The 23,193-nt window shown below is 40.9% G+C and overlaps 1 protein-coding gene across 1 annotated transcript in view; it reads right to left on the bottom strand.

The window, feature by feature from the left end:
- CDKL4 (cyclin dependent kinase like 4) overlaps window positions 1-22,664 on the bottom strand; it is a 138,314-nt gene extending 115,650 nt beyond the window's left edge. Inside the window, 3 exon segments of the mRNA XM_078348371.1 lie at window positions 5,214-5,335; window positions 8,495-8,721; window positions 22,531-22,664. Coding sequence (XP_078204497.1) covers window positions 5,214-5,335; window positions 8,495-8,662 — 290 coding nt within the window. The 5' untranslated portion in view covers window positions 8,663-8,721; window positions 22,531-22,664.
- Window positions 22,665-23,193: the final 529 nt, after the last annotated feature.

The following is a 23,193-nucleotide window of genomic DNA, read 5'->3' as shown; positions in this document are numbered from 1 at the left end:
AGCATTAAAACTGATGGTGCTTTTCTGCCCAGGATTCTCCTGTCTGGCTTCCTTCTTGTGTCCATAGTAGGCGACTCTGCCTTCCCGGGGCTCCAAACCTCGGTCAGAAGGGGAACCGGTCCCGTTTACTCTGAGCTGAGCGCTGCCGCACGGAGGTGCCGTCACAGCCGCTGAGCCGGGCTCTGGTGTCGTGCTGGGAGCCCTTGTGGGTCCTCCGAACCTGTTTACTCTGCTCCGAGAGCTGCTGCGCCAAGGTGCCGGCGGAACCGCTGCGCCGGCCACGAGAGTCGTGCTGGCCACCCGTGTGTTTCCTCCACTGGGGGATCTTCTGCTCCATGAGCGACCAGAATTTGTCTGAAAGTGTAGTGTCCTCTAGTTCTCCGCTCCTTCCCTGAGAGCTGCAATCCCGGGATGTTAGTGATCGGCCATCTTGGATCGTTCTCCTCAGTAATATGTTTCTTAATACTCTTGATTCACTGTTATTCTTCCACCAAGCCACACCCACAACCTCATGGTAAATTTCTATGCTCAATTAACTGATGAAGAAATTCAAGTTTAATTTACCAATGTACCTCATGTGTTGAGGTCAGATGTGGACAGATGCAGTTTTATAAACCCAAGTAGCAGTTTTATAACACTATCATAATCTTTAATTGTTCTCATGTAATCTGACTTTTCATTAGATTTTAAACTTTTTTTTTTCTGATGGACTTTTGCTCTTGTTGCCCAGGCTAGAGTGCAATGGCATGATCTTGGCTCTGCAACCTCTGTCTCCTGGGTTCAAGCAATTCTCCTGCCTCAGCCTCCCAAGTAGCTGGGATTACAAGCATCTACCACCACACCTGGCTATTTTTTTTTTTTTGTATTTTTAGTATAGATGAAGTTTCGCCATGTTGGCCAGGCTGGTTTAGAACTCCTGACCTCAGGTGATCCACCGCTTCAGACTCCCAAAATGCTGGGATTACAGACGTGAGCCACCACACTATCCAGATTTTAAACTTCTTGATGGAAGGATTACTCTATCATGTGTAGTGAAATGGCAGCTTGGGGAAATCCTCCCTGTTGACAGGGATGATACTTCCTATCACTATCCCATTTAACTTATATCAGACTTTACAGGAAAAAATAATGAATCTTAGAGAATGAGAATAGATTATTTTAATGTTAATCAGATGATGCCAATTGTAGCTGCTCTTATACATGCAGTTTCTCTACTGGAGAAAATTTAACACAGCCTCACTACTTTGGATGCATCTATTGATCTAACAAATGCTTTTATCTCTATCCAGTAAGTAGAGAAGCTTTCATATGGCAGAAGAAGCAGTACACTTTCACCATCTTCACTGTGACATAAATTCTTCTGTTTTTTTGAGACGGAGTCTCGCTCTGTTGCCTAGGCTGGATTGCAGTGTCATAATCTTGGTTCACTGCAACCTCTGCCTCCCAGATCAAAGCAATTCTCCTGCCTCAGCCTCCTGAGTAGGCTGGGACTATGGGGGCTATAAAGGCATATCACCAAACCCGGCTCATTTTTGATAATTTTAGTAGAGTCAGGGTTTTACCATATTGGCCAGGCTGGTCCTGACTTCAAGTGATCTGCCCAGCTGGCCTCCCAAAGTGTCCATGTATAATCCCATTACAGGCGTGAGCCATCGTGCCCAGCCCAACTTTTCTTTATGCTGTAATTTAGTCTGTGGGTCCCTTCATTATCTCACCATCCCATGGTTCACCCCACATTCACTGAATTGATGATCTTATGCCTGTACACCAGTTATTTCTCCTACATGTTTCCCTTAATAAACAATAGTCCAAAAGGCTTGGTATGTATACTAGCTGGTTGTTTATCTCTGTTTGCTATTCACTGGACTTAGGGCTTTAAAAATCCTCTTTTGCATGTTATTTAAGTAGATTTTAGGAAGGGAGTACAAGCAGATGAAAGCTTTAAATTAATCATTATTATCTAGAGGTACCCAACATTCCATGAAAAGAGTGGCATATTCTAGATTGTTCCTATTTGCATTACTCCATGTATAATAGATTGAGGTCTCAGGGCTGACCCAAAGCAGTACTGAACACTAGCAGTGCTAAGCACACTTGTAAAACTTAAGAGTGCCAAGTGGGATGGTTCAGTAGTCCTTGGTGTTGCTAAATATATATTGAATGCAGGAGTTGCTGGAACATGCCTTGCTCTTTCTTGTGTCTGTGCATTCCTCCAGGAGTGTCCATCTGGCCAACCCCTCTTCCTTTTCAAAGCCCAAGTGCTGCCTTCTCTGCAGATGTCCCTCACTTCCTGGGGCCAACAGATGTTGGAGTTGCTTCTCCTGTGCATCAGCATTAAACAAATCAACGTAACCATTTGTAGTTGTTACTTTGAATATCTGTTTCTTTATTACATTTTAAGCTTCTTGAGGGCAGGATTGTGCCATTATAACTGTATCCTCTGCACCAGTGTAAAATGCTCCATGAAATATTATTTGAGTGAAAGAATGCGAGGCATGAGGAAGCCATAAGATCAACAAGACATGAAGTATGCCCTCAAAAAACTTATACTCTAGTGAGAGAGAGTATGCATATGAAAATATATACGGTAGTATGTACCAAGTATCATAACAGGGATGAAAATAAAATTCTTTGGGGTCAAAGGAAGGAAGCAATTCCATCCAGCTGAAGGACACTTAGAGATATTACAAATATCTAGGATGTCACATTTGAAAGATTATGATGGGCCAGGTGCGGGGGCTCATACCTGTAATCGCAGCACTTTGGGAGGCCAAGGCAGGTGGATCACCTCAGGTCAGGAGTTCGAGACTAGCCTGGCCAACATGATAAAACCCCATATCTACTAAAAATACAAAAATTCGCTGGGCATGGGGGCAGATGCCTATAGTCTCAGCTACTTGGGAGGCTGAGGTGGGAGGATTGCTTGAGCCCAGGAGGCAGAAGCTGCAGTGAGCTGAGATTGCCCCACTGCGCTCCAGCCTGGGTGACAGAGTGAAACTCTGTCTCAAAAAATAAATAAATAAATAAACAAAGATTATGATAGAAACAGTGAAAGTGAAAAAAAACTAGAACCTTCTAGATTAAAATAAGAAGAACACGAGCTAAGTCTATAGACAGGAAAGCTTAGGATACAAGTAGGGAAGAGAAAGATGTTCAGTCAAAACTGGTATATGCAATGAACATTTTATAATAGTTTTGGGGCCTTGAACAATACGTGAAGTGAGCATAAATGCCTAACGTCATGATAATGTATATTAATTTATAGAATGCCTGAACATATCTGTGTTCTAAGTCAACATACAACACCCTATTTAGCTCAGAATAAAGTTGAACTATAAATTAATATACCATTTTAATTGTTTTTATATTAATTTTTATTTAAAAAGCAATATATGTGCCTTCGTAGAATATTGAGAAAACTGAAATTTTCAATTACATGTAACATTCTATTATGTTATCTCATTTTTTAATATATCATCCCAGGAACATTTCCCCAGGACATCAACTACTGTTCTAAAGCACAATCTCTAATGGGCTGGCTGCATATTGCACTATTGTATGGATATACCAAAATGCCTGTAACCAATTCTTTACTGTTGGAAAATTAGATGAGTACAATATTTTTGTTATAAATAATGACATACTGAACATTCATATGTATAACTTTTTGCCCTGATCTGATTATCTTACTATAAATTTCTCTAAATGGAATCTCTTAATCAAAGAATAAAAAGGTACTTTTTTTCATATATATTGACAAATTGCCCTCCCACTGGCACTCTTGCCAGCTATGAATGAGAAGGTCTGATTCCCTGACTATTAATAAGACTGAGTATAACAATTTTTGAAAAATCTTTGCTAAATTTAATAGATGAGAAATGGTACCTCACTAAAAAGTTTTAGATTTCCTTGATGAATAGGGAAGGATAAGCATGTTTTCTTAGGTGTATTGGTCATTTCCTTCTCCTCCTGCCTTCAAAAAAAAAAAAAAGAGAGAGAGGGAGATGGGGTATCACTCTGTTACACAGGTTGGAGTGCAGCAGCATGATCTCTGCTCACTGCAGCCTCCACCTCCTGGGCTCAAGTGATCCTCCCACCTCAGCCTTCTGACTAGCTGGGATGACAGGCTAGGTTAATTTTTGTAGTTTTTGTAGAGACGGGGTTTCGCCATGTTGGCCAGGCTGGTCTTCAACTCCCGAGCTCAAGTGATCTGCCCGCCTCCACCTCCCAAAGGGCTGGGATTACAGGCATAAGCCACCGCACTCAGCCTCCTTCTCTTTTTTAATGATTTGCTTTCCATGTTCACTGGAATGTAAGGTGAGGCTCCTTTTGTGTGTGTGCTTTGTCCAATGCTGTAGTTTTAGCAATGGCGGGGTCCACAGTCTGGATTTATGAAAGTTTTTTTGAATGAATATATTTACTAATTGGATGTTAACTTTTTTTTTTTTTTTTGAGATGGAGTTTCGCTCTTGTTACCCAGGCTGGACTGCAATGGTGCGATCTCGGCTCACCGCAACCTCCGCCTCCTGGGTTCAGGCAATTCTCCTGCCTCAGCCTCCTGAGTAGCCGGGATTACAGGCATGTGCCACCATGCCCAGCTAATTTTTTGTATTTTTAGTAGAGACAGGGTTTCACCATGTTGACCAGGATGGTCTCGATCTCTTGACCTAGTGATCCACCCGCCTCGGCCTCCTGAAGTGCTGGGATTACAGGCCTGAGCCACCGCGCCTGGCCTGGACGTTAACTTTTTAAAAAAATGTTATTGTAAATTCTTCATAGATAGATATAAAAGTTATTAATTCTGGCAAATAGTTTAATATCTCATTTCTTTTTTAGTTTTGTTTATGGTACTTTTTTGTCAAAGGGAATCTCTCAAACGACTGCGATTTGATATTCAACACTTAAAAGTCCCGTTTTAGTCTTTTTCAAGTTTGAAAAAAAACCTATTGGTATTCTGATTCGAATTTTGTTTAATAAATAGATAAATTGTGGAGGCAATATTTTTATAATCACGAATATTTCCATCTAGAAACATGTTCATTTAAATAAAATCCTTATGTATCCCAGTTTTGTAGCTGTCTTCACGTAGTGTCAGAACAACCCTTTATCTTTATTCCTACACTTTTGTTGTCAATATTTGAATGGGATCCTTCTCCACTAGAGTTTTTTTATTTTATTTTTTTGAGACAGTAATCAGTTTCCAGATTACTTACCCATGTGGGTTTCTTTCCAGCTCGTTTAAAAGTGTATGATCACAGTATTCAAACACTAAATGCATTTTCCTTTTTCTCCTGAACACCTCAATGAGGTTCACAAGATTTGGATGTTTTAATTGCTGTGAAAGAATTGAAAAGCAAAGTTTAGTGATCCATTACTAGTAAGAGCTTCTCCTCAGACCCCTGAGGAGGGAGAAATTTAAGATTCATCTAATGGTCCTATAATAAGTGGTAACAAGAGGACCTGAATCTCTCTGGTGTAATAGCAAGTAAAGCATGTAACTTAAAATACTGTACTAAAACAAAAAACACTTTATGTATTTTATGGAAATTCTATATATTCAAGTCACAGAATAACCTGAGTAGAAAATTGAGGAAATGGAATTATTGAGTAAAGACTATAAAATCATCAATACCCACTCAGCTTACATATTACTATGGATTTTACGTAAATGTCACATGGATTTAAACTCAGTCTGGATTCTAGTGTTGGCTCCCACTAATACTAGATCCCAACTTTAAAATTGGATTAAACTGTCTATTCTAGAAGTCCCCACAGTTAGTCTGTGTTTTACATTTATTATATTTTCAGCATTTTTCTTTGATTCTATCGCTCTCTCTTGTGCATAGATATTTTTGTGTGTTAAATTCTGTTCCCAAACTGAAGCATTTCACAAGATAGCCTCTTGGAAACCAAGAGGAAAATCCAAGGAAAAATGCTGATTAGGTAGGATAGTCCATCACTACAGCGATTATATAATTTTATCCTCCAAACTAGGGTAATGGGTAGAAGCCAGGACTATCCTAGGCAAATCAGCACATATGGTCACTCTGCCTATAACTAGGGTAACCATATAATTTAGCATACACACCAGGACACTTTTTTTTTCTTGCTCTGTCACCTAGGCTGAAGTGCAATGGTGTCATCTTGGCTCACTGCAACCTCCGCCTCCTGGGTCCAAGCAATTCTGTGCCTCAGCCTTCCCAGTAGCTGGGACTACAGTGTGTGCTATCATGCCTGGCTAATTTTTGTATTTTTAGTAGGGATGGAGTCTCACCACATTGGACAGGCTGGTCTCAAACTCCTGACCTCAAGTGATCCACCTGCCTTGGCTTCCCAAAGTGCTGGGATTACAGGCGTGAGCCACCACATCCGGCCACACCAGGACACTTTTGAAAGGGGATGTGAACCAGGCAGGACACTGGGACCAAAACTATAAGGCAGAACTGTCTTGGGCAAATCAGGATACATGATCGCTCTATTCCTAACCCATCTTCCCTTTCCTGTTGTTTTCCCAGCATAGTAGACAAATCAACTATCCAAACTGTCTACCATTTACCCAGAAAGATATATAGGTAAAGAGGGCTCCGGTCAGCATTTTCATATAGTAGAAGCTCAACAAACAGCAGGCCCAGTAGAAAGTGTTAGGTACAGAGACTAACAATGCATGCCTCTACCTCAGTACCTATTCACGTAAGCATGGCTTGACCAAAACAAATGTCACCTACAACTGTGTGCCTGCTGCTCAACAGCTTGGGAAAAGACAATCCATTACACATTAAAATATGCCCAGGCTGAGGCAGGAGGATTGCGTGAACCTAGGAGTTTGAGATCCACCTAAGCAACATACTGAGACCCCATTTCTCTAGGGAAAAAAAAAGAGAAAAGCCCAAGGTACCAAACCAATTAGCTTTCCATGTGCTCCACTGCCTAAAAGAGCAGACAGGCAGAGTGGAGGAGACTAGGTCATCCAGGAAGCCAGCGGCTTTGTGCTGCCGCAAAACCACACTATGGAAGCAAAGCAGGGTCTCTATTAGGGGAGTAAAAGATTTACAGATGCTGGCTGGGTGTAGTGGCTCAGGCTTGTAATCGCAGCACTTTGGGAGGCTGAGGCAGGTGGATCACGGGGTCAGGAGTTCGAGACCAGCCTGGCCAGTACAGTGAAACTCTGTCTCTACTAAAAATACAAAAATTAGCTGGGTGTGGTGGCAGGTGCCTGTAGTCCCAGCTACTCGGGAGGCTGAGGAAGGAGAATTGCTCGAACCCAGGCGGCAGAGGTTGCAGTGAGCCGAGATGGCGCCACTGCACTTCAGCCTGAGTGATAGAGACTCCGTATCAAAAAAAAAAAGAAAGCCACACAGCTTGGTTCAGACCCACCCTGCAGCTTAGCTCAGTGGGGGTACCAGAGGTGGCCAGCTGACCGGCGCCCTCTTCTGGCTAAGAGGTAATAGTGAACTGGTTTTTATCATGATGGATGTGTTCCTGAAGACTCTACGTATCACTACGTTTTAAACAGAACCCTTGTGTGTATTAGTTGAGGAAACCTGCTGGAAATAATGTTTGAAAATGAGAGATAATTTGATAATTATTAGTGACAAATTTATCCCCCCTTACAAACTGAATTTCTGGGGATTTTCTAAAACCAGATGATGTGTCAAAAATGAAGGTCGCCTGTGTGTCCTTGAAATCAGAGGTCTTGTTACATAATGTGTAGCCTACATACCAGCAGCTTCTGCACTCTCAGGCCCACCCCAGACCTCCCGACTCAGAATCTGCATTTCAACAAGGTCCCGGGGATTCCACTGCATATACACATTTGAGAAGTGCTGTCCTAGACCTCCGTTTTCTCTGCAGAAAATAAGGGTGTTGGATAAGAAGCATCTCTAAGGTTGCTTATAGTTCTAAAAGTGTAAGATTTTTAGAGTAAGAAAAACTTTACATTGAGAACTTAAGAATCTTACGTGTCAAATCTTATCACAGTGAAAACAATTATAACAAAAACCTTAATGTAAAAAACGTGTAAGTCACTGGGGGTGATATTCAATATGTCTAAGAACCTGGGTGCAGAGCAGGCAGGAACCAATGTTGATGCCTTAACATCAACTGCACTGGGACGGTCCTGTGGGACTGACTGACTGACTCTGTGCCAGGAGGTGCTTTTTTAGCTGCTGGTTGGTAGGGGAAGTATTTGGAGGGATATCCAGAGGAGGGCCAGGATTGGGGGTGAGTTAGACACCGGGGTGAATGAACTTACGATATTTATTAACCAGAATGAAAGTTCTTTGCAATATGATCTATAGCTGTATTCATACCTATCAGAAAAAATTAGAATGGTCAAAGTCCAAAGTGATGATCAACTTATTACCCAAAGGTGCTGATGCAACAGAATTTAAGTCCAGTGGAGAAAAATAACTTTAAAATTCTCTGTAATTTTAGCATGCATAGTTCACTCAATACCATGATACTTCATATATGTATATACATAAAGTTAACCTACCTTCAACATACGTATTTCTCTTAGTGCTATTTTCTTAACGACAGGATCATCTTCAGATTCTACAAATTTTTTAATAGCTACTACTTGTCCAGAGGTTTTGTTTCTGCATTTGAATACAACTCCATAAGACCCTTCTCCAATCTTAGCTAATTTTTCATACTTTTCCATTACAGCTGAAGTGATTTAAATTATTATTGTATTGATTGACTTGCAGCACAGTGTTGCACCTGGAAAATAAGATAGACTTACCTTAATCAAGCTATAAAAGACAATGTTCTCACAGTTTACATACAACCAATTTGCCTAGATGCCAAAGGTTTATTTTCATCAATTAATTGGAAATCCACTTAAAATATCTGGATATTATTTTGTCCATTTAGTTTAGTTCTCTGCAGTTCTTCCAGCTATCAAAGGATTTCATATGCTATTTATGACAATGGGTCTATGTTTACTTCTGTCGAATTAAAAGAATTTATGGAAAGGAAACTTATCCTATCTATTGTTTTCATTATCCTCAAGTAAATAACTGAAATATGATGATGTAAAATCCAGCTGAAAGAACATTTCATACTCTGGAATATGCTGTTTATCTTTTCCCTTCTAACCCAAGTGCATGCACAATGACTAGGAGGAGTTGTGTAAGAAGACATGGTACAAAAAGTGCTATACTCCCACCTGGTGGAGAGAAGAAAAAGAAAATGTGGGTGGTTAAACAAAGCAGTCTTTAAAAACAGTAACAGGCCAGGTGCCCTGGCTCACTCAGCACTTTGGGACGCTGAGGTGGGCAAGTCACCTGAGGTTGGGAGTTCAAGACCTGCCTGACCAACATGAGAAACCCCATCCCTACTAAAAATACATAATTAGCTGGGCGTGGTGGCGCGTGCCTGTAATCTCAGCTACTTGGGAGGCTGAGGCAGGAGAATCCCTTGAACCTGGGAGGTGGAGGTTGCGGTGAGCTGAGATCGTGCCATTGCACTCCAGCCTGAGCAACAAGAACAAAATTCCATCTCAAAATAAATAAATAAATAATAAATAAATAACAGAATCCTTTTAGAATGTGTTTTGCCCTTAGTTTTTATTTGCATGGAAGAACAGATTCTTAAGTTCTTAGCCCCAAAAGACAATAATGATAAGCACACACAAAATCCATTCATTCTCCATGACTGCTTTCACATCTATAGTGGTTTCTATGGAATTACTGGGTTTTTCTATTTTGTGTCATTCATTCTTGAATTTTTTGGTGATCAAATTAAATGTTAAATGATGAATAAGGCCAACATACTTAAATAAATCAGTCTAAGAATTAAAAGTAAAAAAATTATAATTTGTCTCAAAAATCCTACCTCACTTTATCCAGCAGAATCTTGTTAATGTAACCTAATAATGATTATAATAATAATGGCACTTAACACTGTTCTATGCAAATTACATATAATCTGCACAAATATTCTGTGAAGTAGGTGTTATTTTTATTCAATTATACATATTAGAAAATTAAGACACAGTGAAGGTAATATAGAATTAGAGCCCAGGCAGTGAGATTTCAAAGAACACAATTTTAATCACTACACTACACAGCCTCTCAGTTAAGTTCAAAAGAATGCATAATTCAGCCAGGCGAGTTGGCTCATGCTTGTAATCCCAGCACTTTGGAAGGCTGAGGCAGGTGACCTGAAGTCAGAAGTTTGAGACCAGCGTGGCCAATATGGTGAAACCCTGTCTCTACTAAAAATACCAAAAGATTAGCTGGGAGTGGTGGCACAGGCCTGTAATCCCAGTTACTTGGGAGGCTGAGTCAGGAGAATTGCTTGAACTTGGGAAGTGGAGGTTGTGGTGAGTTGAGATTGCCCCATTGCACTCCAACCTGGGTGAGAGAGCAAGACTCCATCCCCAAAATAAAAACAAAAACAAACAAACAAAATGCATAACTCGAAGAACCACTTTATCCAGACCTTGGTAAAACAAAACGCCAGGTTAAAGAGTTGACTACTTGTAAAATTTCTCTTGTTTTGAATGAGTACATATTTTTTTTAAACTTCTCTAATATTGTCTTTTCCATCTACAGATGATCTCAATGGTGAAAGAAATTGACTACTTCCACTTGCCACCATAAAAGTATACAATGGAGAAAAATGTTTACCTGGATAAAATGACAATTGACATACTATTGTTTACAGTGTTGCTTTTTTTGGTATAAATTAGACTTCTTCTCTTATTAAAGAAAGAAAATTCAAGAATACACACTCAAGTAACACATAAAAAATCCATCACAGATTTTGTTCTGAAAACCCTGTTAGTTATACTGTATTTTTACCTATGTATTATTATTTTAAAGATATTTAGATGAGAGTATGCATACATTTGCATAGTAATAGATGGCTGGAAAGAGAGTAGGAGAAACTGGGAATTTGCCAAAGTTATTGGCATCCTGTAATCCCAGCACTTTGGGAGGCTGAGGCGGGCAGATCACGAGGTCAAGAGATCGAGAACATCCTGGCCATCATGGTGAAACCTCGTCTCTACTAAAAATACAAAAAAATTAGCTGGGCATGGTGGCGTGCGCATATAGTCCCAGCTACTTGGGAAGCTGAGGCAGGAGAATTGCTTGAGCCTGGGAGGTGGAGGTTGCAGTGAGCCGTCATGCCACTGCACTTCAGCCTGGCGCCTGGTGACAGAGTAAGACTCTGTCTCAAAAAAAAAAAAAAGTTATTGGCATCTGGCTGGGAGAATTGGCTCATGCCTGTAATCCCAACACTTTTGGAGGCCAAGGTGGGAGGATCACTTGAGCCTAGGAGTTTAGGTTACAGCGAGCTATGATTGTGCCACTACACTACTTCCTGGGTGACAGAGTGAGACCCTGTCTCTAAAATAAAACAAGATGAAGTTATTGGTATAAAACTTTATATATTTGTTGATTTAACCTACTTGATAAGTACTATAGTCACAGGGGGAAACTATAAATATGACCAAAATCTTAATTATGAAGTTTTAATTTATGCATTCTTTTCTTTTTTTTTGAGACAGCATCTCATTCTGTTACTAGGTTGGAGTGCAGTGGCGGGATCTCGGCTCACCGCAACCTCCAACTCCCTGGTTCAAACGATTCTCCTGCCTCAACCTCCTGAGCTGGGATTATAGTTATGTGCAACCATGCCCAGCTAATTTTTGTATTTTTAGTAGAGTCAGGGTTTCACCACGTTGGCCAAGATGGTCTCGCTCTCCTGACCTTGTGACCCACCTGTCTTGGCCTCCCAAAGTGCTGAGATTACAGGTGTGAGCCACCGTGCCTGGCCTATTTTCTTATTTCCCTGTAGGTAGTTGATTTGATCTATTGATTTATGTTTTTTCTTTTTTCTCAGCAGATTCAGTAATGACTGATTCCTCAGACTAATATTTAGATCTGGCAATCACATTGACCGAACTGCTAAATGCAATAAAATAAAGCTCCAGAAAACAGTACTTCAGCTGGTAACCTCTCAATATTTCTGTTTTCAAAAGCCCTACTATACATTCACGGAAAATGGGTTTGAGTACGCAAACAGGAATTAGACCAAGGCAGAAATTCCACAAAGGAATTTGCAGCTCTAATTCTGGCTTACTAGGACTCTAACAGAATTTCTGGAGGTTCTAATTCCTAATCTCTTATCTGAGATTCAACTATCCAACTGCTTGATGAACATCTCTACACGGATGGACAGAATCATCTAAAAATGGGAACATTCTAAACCAAATGCCTTCTCTTCTTTCTTTTTTTTTTTTCAGATGGGATTTCACTGTTGTTACCCGGGCTGGAGTGCAATGGCGCGATCTCGGCTCACCGCAATCTCCGCCTCCTGGGTTCAGGCAATTCTCCTGCCTTAGCCTCCCGAGTAGTTGGGACTACAGGCATGCACCACCATGCCCAGCTAATTTTTGTATTTTTAGTAGAGATGGGGTTTCACCTTGTTGACCAGGATGGTCTTGATCTCTTGACCCCGTGATCCACCCACCTTGGCCTCCCAAAGTGCTGGGATTATAGGCATGAGCCACTGCGCCCGGCTGCCTTCTCTTCTTTCTTATCCTCTGTCCACACCCAAAGTTCACAAACATGCTCCACGTTATGCCTAAATGGGTTGTCAAGATACGTGTGGTGGGGAACTTTGAGGTAGCCAAGGACACTGACAGCTGCCTAAACCTAATCTCTTCATACATCTTCCACAAAGCAATACAAATCAACCACGACAAATAAAACCGCACAAATCCAAAGACTTCAATATAACAAGAAGACAGAGGGCTCTAAAAACTTAGGTAGAAAAGCAAAGCAAAATTCTGGACGGGATATCTCTTGAGCTCCCACTAGAAACCTTGGCAGAAGGCAAAGATATGAGTGGGCTGAGATCTACAAAAACTGTAAGAAAGACAGAAGAGGAAAAGAAGGGCCTAAGAAAGACTTAAGATCACCTCCTTCCCAAAGAGAAAACACATCACAAGTGTAAAAATACTCTAAGAGTGTCCTGGTAGATCAGAGCATTCACTACAAGGAAGGGGTTTAAAAGTATATGGGTATCAAGGTGGCAGTAGTCAGTATGGCACTGTTTTTGGGGAATAGAAAGATAAGAGAGAAGAGAAAGGCACCTGCTAGAGACTGGACAGTAAAGGAAAAAAGAAGTAAGAGGGATAAACTTGGCATCTTGCAAAACAAAAGAGAATTTTGAATTGAAGGACATGTGAATCTTCCTGTCATCAGGAAGATGGGGGAAAAGTGTCATTAATGAAAGAAACTGCATTTTGCTATGGTGGCAGAAAAGACTCTCTTGGCCTAGAATGACAGTCAGTTACTAACAGCCAAAACCTGCCTGAGAAATGAAACAGTGGAAAACAGTCCCCATACTAAATATCACTGGAAGAAAAAAAACCAATGAAAATCTAAAAATTTCAGTTAATGAAAATCATTTACAAAAAAAAAAAACAAAATCTAACCAGAAAGCAAAAAAACAAAAAACAAAAAACTGACAACGAACTCTCCAAACTGATTTAAATATCCTCTCACAATTTGGAGATATGAAAAGCCACTCTGAATCAGAAATTCAAATAGTAAAATCACAAGTAGACAAAAATTGTTTAAGAAGATATATCTGGCCGGGCATGGTGGTTCATGCCTATAATCCTAGCACTTTGGGAGGCCGAGGCGGGTGGATCATGATGTCAGGAGATCGAGACCATACTGGTCAACATGGTGAAACCCCGTCTCTACTAAAAATACAAAAAAATTAGCTGGGCATGGTGGAGCATCCCTGTAGTCCCAGCTACTCGGGAGGCTGAGGCAGGAGAATTGCTTGAACCCAGGAGGCGGAGGTTGCGGTGAGCCGAGATCGTGCTGAGCAGAGATCGCACTATTGCACTCCAGCCTGGGTAACAACAGCAAAACTCCATCTCAAAAAAAAAAAAAAGAGATATATGTATGTATACATATATATATATATACACACACACACATATATATAAATTTATTTTTACTTTTTCCTTTTGGCTACTGGTGAGTAGACTAGGATAAAAATATATAAAATAATAGTTGATTGAACCCAGTAAAAAAATCATCAGAAAAAGACAAAATCATCTAAGAAATGACAATTATGAGATGCTGATAGGAGAATAGATTCCAGTGAAAATTTGATTGGGGAATTAAAGAAAGGCAGAACAGTAATTATGAGAATTAAAATGAAGAATAAAAGGTAAAAGATTAGACAGAAAGTCGAAATGGAGATAGGCAAATAAGACCCAACATATGTATAACTGGAGTCCCTAAAGAAGAAAAAACAATGAAACAGAATCAATAATTGAAATAATAATCCAAGAAAATTTTCTGGAAATAAAATAAAATCTAATTACATATATATTGAAAAGGCCCACTAGGTAGTTGGGAAAACTGACCCAGAACAACTAACTCTGAGACTATTTGAATAAAACAATCAAAGATAAAGAAAATATTCTCCAAACCTCCAGACAAAAGATTAAATAACTGTAAGAGAATTAGACTGACATCAGACTTATTAAGAGCAATATATACTACAAAGTAACAGTGCAGCAACATCTTAAAGAAACTCAAGGGAAAAAAGTGAAAACCAAGGATTTTATATTCAGTGAAGCTGTGTCCTTCAAGTATCAAAGATATAGCTAAACATTAAACAAATTTTTAAATTGTTTTTTGAGAGGCAGGGTCTTGCTCTGTTGCTCAGGCTGAAGTGCAGTGGTGCAGTCATGACTTACTGCAGTCTTGACTTCACAAGCTCAAGCAATCCTCTCACCGTAGCCTCCCAAGTAGCTGGGACCACACCTGACTGATTTCATTTATTTATTTTTGTAAAGATAATGTCTTGGTTTGCTGCCCAGCCTGGTCTCAAACTCCTGGACTAAATCAATCTTCCCACCTGTCCTCCCAAAATGTTGGGATTATAAGCATGAACCTCCTCACCCAACTGATAAATATTTTAAAACATGCAAGGGCTGGGCACAGTGGCTCACGCTTGTAATCCTAGCACTTTGGGAGGCCAAGGCAGGCAGATTATGGGGTCAAGAGATCGAGACCATCCTGGCCAACATGGTGAAACCCTGTCTCTACTAAAAATACAAAACATAGCCAGGCGTGGTGGCACGTGACTGTGGTCCCAGCTACTCGGGAGGCTGAGCCGGAAGAATCACTTGAACCCAGGAGGCAGAGGTTGCAGTGAGCCAAGATTGCCCCGCTGCACTCCAGCCTGGCAAGAGAGCAAGACTCCGTCTCAAAAAAACAAACAAACAAACAAACAAACAAACAAACAAACCATGTAAGAACTCAAGGAATACTGTACCCATAGTCCTCTTGAATTTTTTAGTGAAAGACCTTCATCCAACCAAGAGTTGACTGGGAAATTTTCAGCAAAAGGATTTATGGTGAGCATTTAATATATTTAAATATCAAAGTAAAGGTAGAAACAAGAGTGGAAGAATAAGAAATAAATGTTATAAATTCTGACAAAGTAGAAAGTAATATAAACTATGTTAAAAGAATGAAGAAGGAAAGAAAGATGAACAAGCTTACCGATAATTGAATAGGCAACAGATAGCAGTAAAAAATACCATTAATCTACTTAGGAGGCTGAGGCCTGAGGCCTGAGGATTGATTGAGTTCAGGAGTTCAAGACCAGCCTGGGCAACACAGCATGACCTTGTCTCTACAAAAAGATTTTATTTTATTATTATTTTTTGAGACGGAGTTTCGCTCTTGTTACCCAGGCTGGAGTGCAATGGCACGATCTTGGCTCACTGCAACCTCCACCTCTTGGGTTCAGCAATTCTCCTGCCTCAGCCTCCCAAGTAGCTGGGACTACAGGCGTGGACCACCATGCCCAGCTAATTTTTGTATTTTTAGCAGAGACGGGGTTTCACCTTGTTGACCAGGATGGTCTCGATCTTTTGACCTCGTGATCCGTCCACCTCAGCCGCCCAAAGTGCTGGGATTATAGGCGTGAGCCACCACACCCGGCCTTACAAAAAGATTTTAAACTCTCTGGATGTGGTAGTACATGCCAGTAGTCCTAGGTACTCAGGAAGCTGAGGCAGAAGGATGGTTTGAGCCTAGGAGTTCAAGGTTACAGTACAATAAAGCTATGATCATGCCATTACACTCCAGCTTGTTGACAGAGTGAGACCTTGTATTGAACCACCACCACCAACAACAAACACTCCAGAATTGCCATAATATTATCTAGAATGTTCAGTTTTCAACAACAACAACAACAACAAAAAAAATAGGAGATAAAACTGGATTAAAGGAGGAAGTAGAAAAGAAGAAAGAAAAAAATTAGGAGACATGCTAAGAAAAAGGAAATTGTGACTGACACTCAGAAAAAAATAAAGCCAGTAAAAATGGACTCTGAGTAGACTCAGATGTTAGATTTAGCTGACGAAGACTTCAAAGTAGCTGTTATAAATATGTTCAAATAATTAAGGCAAATTATAATTTAAAGAATTAAAGAAAAATATGATGACAATGACTCAATAAACAGGGACTCTCAATTGGAAAATAAAAGTAGGACCAAATGGAAATTTTAGAGTAAAAAATAGAACAGAAATGAAAAATCCAGTAGATGTGACAAACAGCATATCTGAGATGACAGAAGAAAGAATCAGTAAAATATATCAGTAAAAAACAGTCAAAATGAAAGAAAGAAGAAAAACAAAATGAACAGAGCCTCAGGGACCTATGGAGGCAAAAATCAATATTATCAACATACATGTAATGATATTCTCAGAAAGAGGAACAAGAGGAAATGGCAAAAGACTATATTTTATGAAATAATGGCCCAAACCTTCCAAATTTAATGGAAAACCCTAATACATAGATCTTCGAAGTTCAATTAATTCCAAATAGAATAACACAAAGAAATCCATACCTTGACACATCATAGCCAAACTGATGAAAACTAAAGACAACATCTTGAAAACAGAGAACCGTTCATATACAAGGCAACAACAATATGCTTAATGGCTGACTCTTCATCAGAAAAACAACAGATTAGATTTCACCAATTATCTTAGCAGTATCCTGTACAGTCACGTTTTCCCGCAGTCCAGGATCCAGTTCAGGATCACACATTGCATTTTGTTTGACATCTCTTTGGTCTTCGGTCTGGAGCAGCGCTTTCATCTTTTAGAAATCAGTTTCCTGACTTTGGTAATTTGTACTGTGATTATATAAGAAAATGTCCTAGTTCTTGGGAATACACTGAAGTATTTAAGGATGAAGGGATCTGATGTCTGCAACTTACTCTCAAATGGTACCAAGAAATTAATATGCATGTGTTATACACACACAGAGAAAGAAAACGATGAAACGATGTAAAAATTGAGCAAAATATAAACAACGAGTCCAGATATATGAGCTCATCATACTCTTATTGCCGGCTTAAAATTATTATACCAAAATAGAGCTGTTTTAAAGTGTCTTATCTCACTTCTTTATATTTACTTTAATTACACCAAAGACATCTTTTTCAAACATCACCAGGATCAGGTATCATCCCCTCTCGAAAAAGTCTTATGGCCTCAAAAACCACAGAATAAAGTTCAAACTGTAGTATATTTACAGTTCTCTACACTGTGGCCCCAATGTACCTTTCCAGCATCACTTCTCAGATTCTTCCCCAAACACTTTCAGGTTTCTAAGCCTCAGTTGATACCACGGCCTGGAATGTCTGACCCTTAAGTCTTCATCTTTTTCATGTTCAAGTCAAACGTCTTTCTGATTAGCTTTTCCCAATACCCCAAGGCAGGCTCTTTTTCTCTGCTCGAATGCAATGTTAACGACTTCCTTTTACCCTTTCAAAAACAGTATGGAGAGATGATCCAAGATGGCCGATCAATAACAGCTTGGGATTGCGGCTCTCAGTCAAAGCGCAGAGAACTAGAGGACGCCACACTCTCAGACAAATTCTGGTCACTCACGGAGCAGAAGATCCCCAGCGGAGGAACCACAGGGGTCGCCAGCACCACTCTTGTGGCCGGCGCAGCTGTTTCGCCGGCACCTCGGTGCGGCAGCTCTCGGAGCAGAGTAAACAGTGCCGGCTCCCCTTCTGACCGAGGTCTGGAGGACCCACACGGGTCCCCAGCACGACTCCTGAGGCCGGAGCAGCGGCTGTGACGGCACCTCAGCGCGGCAGCTCTCGGCGCAGAGTAAACGAGACTGGTTCCCCTTCTCCAAGGTTTGGAGCCCGGGGAAGGCAGAGTCGCCCATTACGGACACAAGAAGGAAGCCAGACAGGAGAATCCTGGGCAGAAAAGCACCATCAGTCTTAATGTCGCTGTTCTGGACCTGGGAACTAACAACTTGGATGTCCACTCAAGAGACCTAATCTGAAAGCTGGTAATTTCAAAGACGACAGGAGGATAAATTTACAATGACGGGAAGAAGCCAGCGTAAAAAGGCTGAGAATACTCAAAATCAGAACGCCTCTCCCTCTAAAGATGATGACAGTTCCACATCAACAATGGAACAAGGCTTGACGGAGAAGGAGCCCATCACAATGACAGAATCACTCTTCAAGGAATGGATAATAAGAAACTTCTGTGAGTTAAAAGAACATGTTGTGGCCCAATGTAAAGAAACTAGGAACTTTGAAAAAAGGTTTGACGAAATCCTATTGAGAATAGACAACTTAGAGAGGAATATAAGTGAATTAATGGAACTGAAGAATACAATACAGGAACTCCGAGAAGTATGCACAGGTTTAAACACTCGAATTGTTGAAGCAGAAGAAAGGATATCAGAGGTCAAAGTCCAACTTAATGAAAGAAAACAAGAAGACAAGATTAGAGATAAAAGGATAAAAAGGAATGAGCAAAGTCTCCAAGAAATGTGGGACTATGTGAAAAGACCAAATTTACGTTTGATAGGTGTACCTGAATGCAATGGAGAGAATGAATCCAAGCTGGAAAATACCCTTCAGGATATTATTCAGGAAAATTTTCCTGAACTAGCAAAGCAGGTCAATATTCAACCCCAGGTAATACAGAGAACACCACAAAGATATTCCTCAAGAAGACCAACGCCAAGCCACATAATCGTTAGATTCACCAGGGTTGAAACAAAGGAGAAAATACTAAGGGCAGCCAGAGAGAAAGGTCAGGTTACCCACAAAGGCAAGCCCATCAGACTTACAGCAGATCTCTCAGCAGAAACTCTACAAGCCAGAAGAGAGTGGGGGCCAATATTCAACATCCTCAAAGAACAGAACCTTCAGCCCAGAATTTCATATCCAGCCAAACTAAGCTTCACAACTGAAGGAAAAATAAAATCTTTTATGAACAAGCAAGTACTCAGAGATTTTATTACCACCAGGCCTGCTTTACAAGAGCTTCTGAAAGAGGCATTACACACAGAAAGAAACAACCAGCATTAGCCTTACTAAAAATATACCAAAAAGTAAAGAGCACCAACATAAAGAATAATTTTCATCAACGAATGGATAAAACAGCCAGTTAACATCAAATGGCAGTAACCCTAAATTTAAATCGACTAAATCCCCCAATCAAAAGACACAGCCAAAACCCAACGGCATGTTACATCCAGACCTGTTTCACATGCAAGGATACACAAAGACTCAAAACAAAGGGATGGAGAAAGATTTACCAACCAAATGGAGAACAAAAATAAATAATAAATAAATAAAAAGCAGGAGTTGCAAATCTCGTATCGGATAAACTATTTTAAAGCAACAAAGATACAGTGGTAAAAGGATCAATGCAACAACAAGAGCTAACGATCCTAACACCCAGATACATAGAGACTTAGACTCAATGAGACAGAAAATTAATAAGGATATCAAGGACTCGAACTCAGATCCGGAACAAGTAAACTTAATAAATATTTATAGAGCTCTCCACTTCAAATACACAAAATATACATTCTTGTCAATACCACATCATACCTACTCATAAGTTTAAATGAAACATTGATTGGCCATTATTAATACCCAATTTTTTTCAGAATAAAGCAATATTTCCGTTTACTCTCCCTCTTTCTCTTCCTCTTTCTTCCTCTCCTTTACTTTTTTTTTTTTCTTTCCTTCTTTCAAAAAAAGAAATCAACTTGTAAACCTCTAGATCCAGGTTGGCAATGTCTCTCTCATTGCTTGAATTCCTTCCTTCCCTTCCCTCCCTTTCCCCGCTGCCTCCCTTCCTTCCTTCATCCCTTCCTTCCTCCCTCCCTTCCTCCTTCCCTTCCTCCTTCCCTCCCTAAAAAAAAAAACCTAATCACCCTTTCCCTGCTCAACGTCAGAACCCCATCCCACAACAGGCATTAAAGGGATTAAAGCCTGTTATCACCCACCTAATACAACATGGCCTTTTAAAGCCTACAAATTCTCCTTACAACTCCCCTTCCCTACCTGTCCAAAACCCAGGCAAATTCTACAGACTAATCCAAGACCTCTGCCTCATCAATCAGATTGTACTTCCCATCTACCTGGTTGTACCAAATCCCTGTACTCTCCTATCTTCCATATTCCCTTCCACAACTCACTATTCTGTTCTTGACCTCAAAAACGCTTTATTTTCCAAAGCCCAAATTAAAAAAAAACAAAAAAACAGTATCACACTGGACTTCCATTGTTTGCCCATTGTCTGGGGTGAATCTCTGTTGCAGTACTACCATAATTTTATTTTCTAACCTTTCTAATAAATATGTAAAATGACTTACTTTTTAACGTAAAGGCAATTAAGTACATTTTGATTATTAATACAGTACTTGGACAAGAAATCAAGATTAAACAGTGATATAGCTATTGGCAGAAAATAGATTCAATTGGTTGAAAATATTTTTCTTTTTCTCTTTCCTTTTTTACTGAGACAGGGTCTCCCTCAGACTGGAGTGCAGTGGCATGATCAGGGCTCACTACAGCCTGTACCTGTTGGGCTTGAGAAATCCTCTTGCCTCAGCCTCTTGAGTAGCTGAGATTACAGGCATGTGCCACCACGCCCAGCTAATTTTTGTATTTTTCATAAAGGTGGGTTCTCACTATGTTGCCTAGGCTGATCTTGAATTCCTGGGGTCAAGTGATCCTCTCATCTTGGCCTCCCAAAGGGCTGCAATTACAGGCATGAGCCGCCCATACCTGGTGAAATTATTTTTCATAGTCATCAGTGACCTTCAAATTGAAGCAAGCTTTGTATCTTTTGGCTACAGGGCTTCCTGACTTCAGAGTTTACTAAATATTTCACTCTCAAGTTAATCAAGTTCTGTGTACAAAGGCAGATAGGTATAGAATTGGCCCACTGATGATTATGGAAAGAGGTAGATGCCTGCGTGGCTCACTAAATTCTCTGAAAATTTCTATTTAATTTCCTTAGTCTTAAGGATTTGCAAAATGATGTATGCAGAAACAGAATAGGCTTGGAGGTGGGTTATTTTCCATGATTGTATCACAAGTCAAGTCCTGAGGACCTCAAGGAATACACTGAAAGAAGGAAAACAAAAACAAGAAAGGGAGAGGTCAAAATAAAGAAGAGCGAAAAAACACGTTTTCTAATCTAGGAGCTTTAGGAAATTTGTGTAAACAGTAGCATTAGGAATGACGAGGATGGCCGGGCCTGTAATACCTGTAATCCCAGCAATTTGGGAGGTTGAGGAGGGTGGATCACTTGAGGCCAGGAGTTTGAGAGCAGTCTGGCCAACATGGTGAAAAATAAAAATAAAATAAAATGGCTAGGTGTGGTGTCCTGCAAGGCTGCAGCGAGCCAGGATCGTGCCAGGATCGTGCCACTGCACTCAAGCCTGGGGGACAAAGTGAGACCCTGTCTCAAAAACAAAACAAAACAAAAATGAATGACGAGGGAAAAGAGATTTTGAAGACCAGGCCAGACCAGTTACGGAATCCACAGGCTGTTAAAGTCACAACCTGTTATGTTGTTATAATTTTCAACCAAACCAAATATGAATTTATATTTAATAAGCCTGATTAGTAAAATGGGCCATTAAATCGTTAATTATTGAATTTCAAAAGTACACACACCTAATTATAAACTTGTCCAGTTGGCAATACAATCAGACTAATGAAAAGCATCCCCAGAAAACCAGAAGATCACATAATTACACATAATCCAATAAAATAATTTTGTTTAAATATAACACACTTCGTGTGTGCACATAACGGATCTGCAGGTCTGGCATAAATCCACTTTATTTCCAGGCCTCTGGTCTTGAGCCTTCTTCATTTAATGACAACAGTTACTATTCTCCGCCACACGTGGGCCTCCGCCTCCCGCACTCTTGGGCCCCCCCCCCCCACCCCTCCTCGGGCTGAGCCGCTTCGACCCCGAGGGACCAGCACCAGGTCGGCGCTGCCACCTCTAACCTGCCCCTTCTCTTCCAGGGGCCACCGAAGCAGAAGGCGGGCCCGCTTTTCTTTCGGGGAACTTTTCTTCGTTCCCGCATCTGGAGCCGCAGTCCAGACCCCGAGCCTCCCCCATCAACCCCGCACGCCGCCCTTGGTTCCATCGCCGCCGCCAGAATCCGCACTTACGGGCACATACAGGCCGAAGGTGACGCAGCCTTGAGCAGCGCGGAGCAGCCCCAAACCCAGCCACAGCCCCCGCGCGGGTCGCGAGGGGGAGGCGGCCGCGGACCCAGCGACTTTGGAGCCAGCGGAACAGCAGCGGCGTCTCCCGGGCAACCAGGACGCTCAGCCCGCGCCGGGCAGGGCGGCTTCCGGAGTGGGTTCCCCTGGCGGCTGCAGCCCCCAGCCGCTGTCCTTCCTCTCTCGGTGGGTAACCTCGGGGCGGAGCCTGTAATGTCTGTGTGTGGACGGAACAAAAGATGCATGAGGGCGCTCAGGAAACATTTCAACCACTTTCCCCTTAATATTGTGATTACACCAAGTCCCCTTCTTTCCAAAGGCATCGAGAGCACTAAAATTAAGCACACGTAACGCTTGAATATTAGTTCGTTTCCCTGCAGAGACCTTCAGTTTGCAAGATCTTCTGTCATTAGTCATTACTTTTTAGTCTTGCTTAATTATCCAAATACCGTTTCAGCAAACTTCTGTAGGTTTTTGGGTGAAAAGCAGCTATGGATCAGAGGCCATTTTCCTAAATTACTTAGCATTGTATTTGTATCTGGGGCTTTACTTAGAATCAGACACAGGTTTGATACCCACTGGGGAAGAAAGTTAATAAAACAATGTAAT

This window comes from Callithrix jacchus, chromosome 14 (genome assembly GCF_049354715.1).
Source record: "Callithrix jacchus isolate 240 chromosome 14, calJac240_pri, whole genome shotgun sequence".
Classification (NCBI taxonomy): domain Eukaryota; kingdom Metazoa; phylum Chordata; class Mammalia; order Primates; family Cebidae; genus Callithrix; species Callithrix jacchus.
This window is presented reverse-complemented; position numbering and strand designations above follow the sequence as displayed.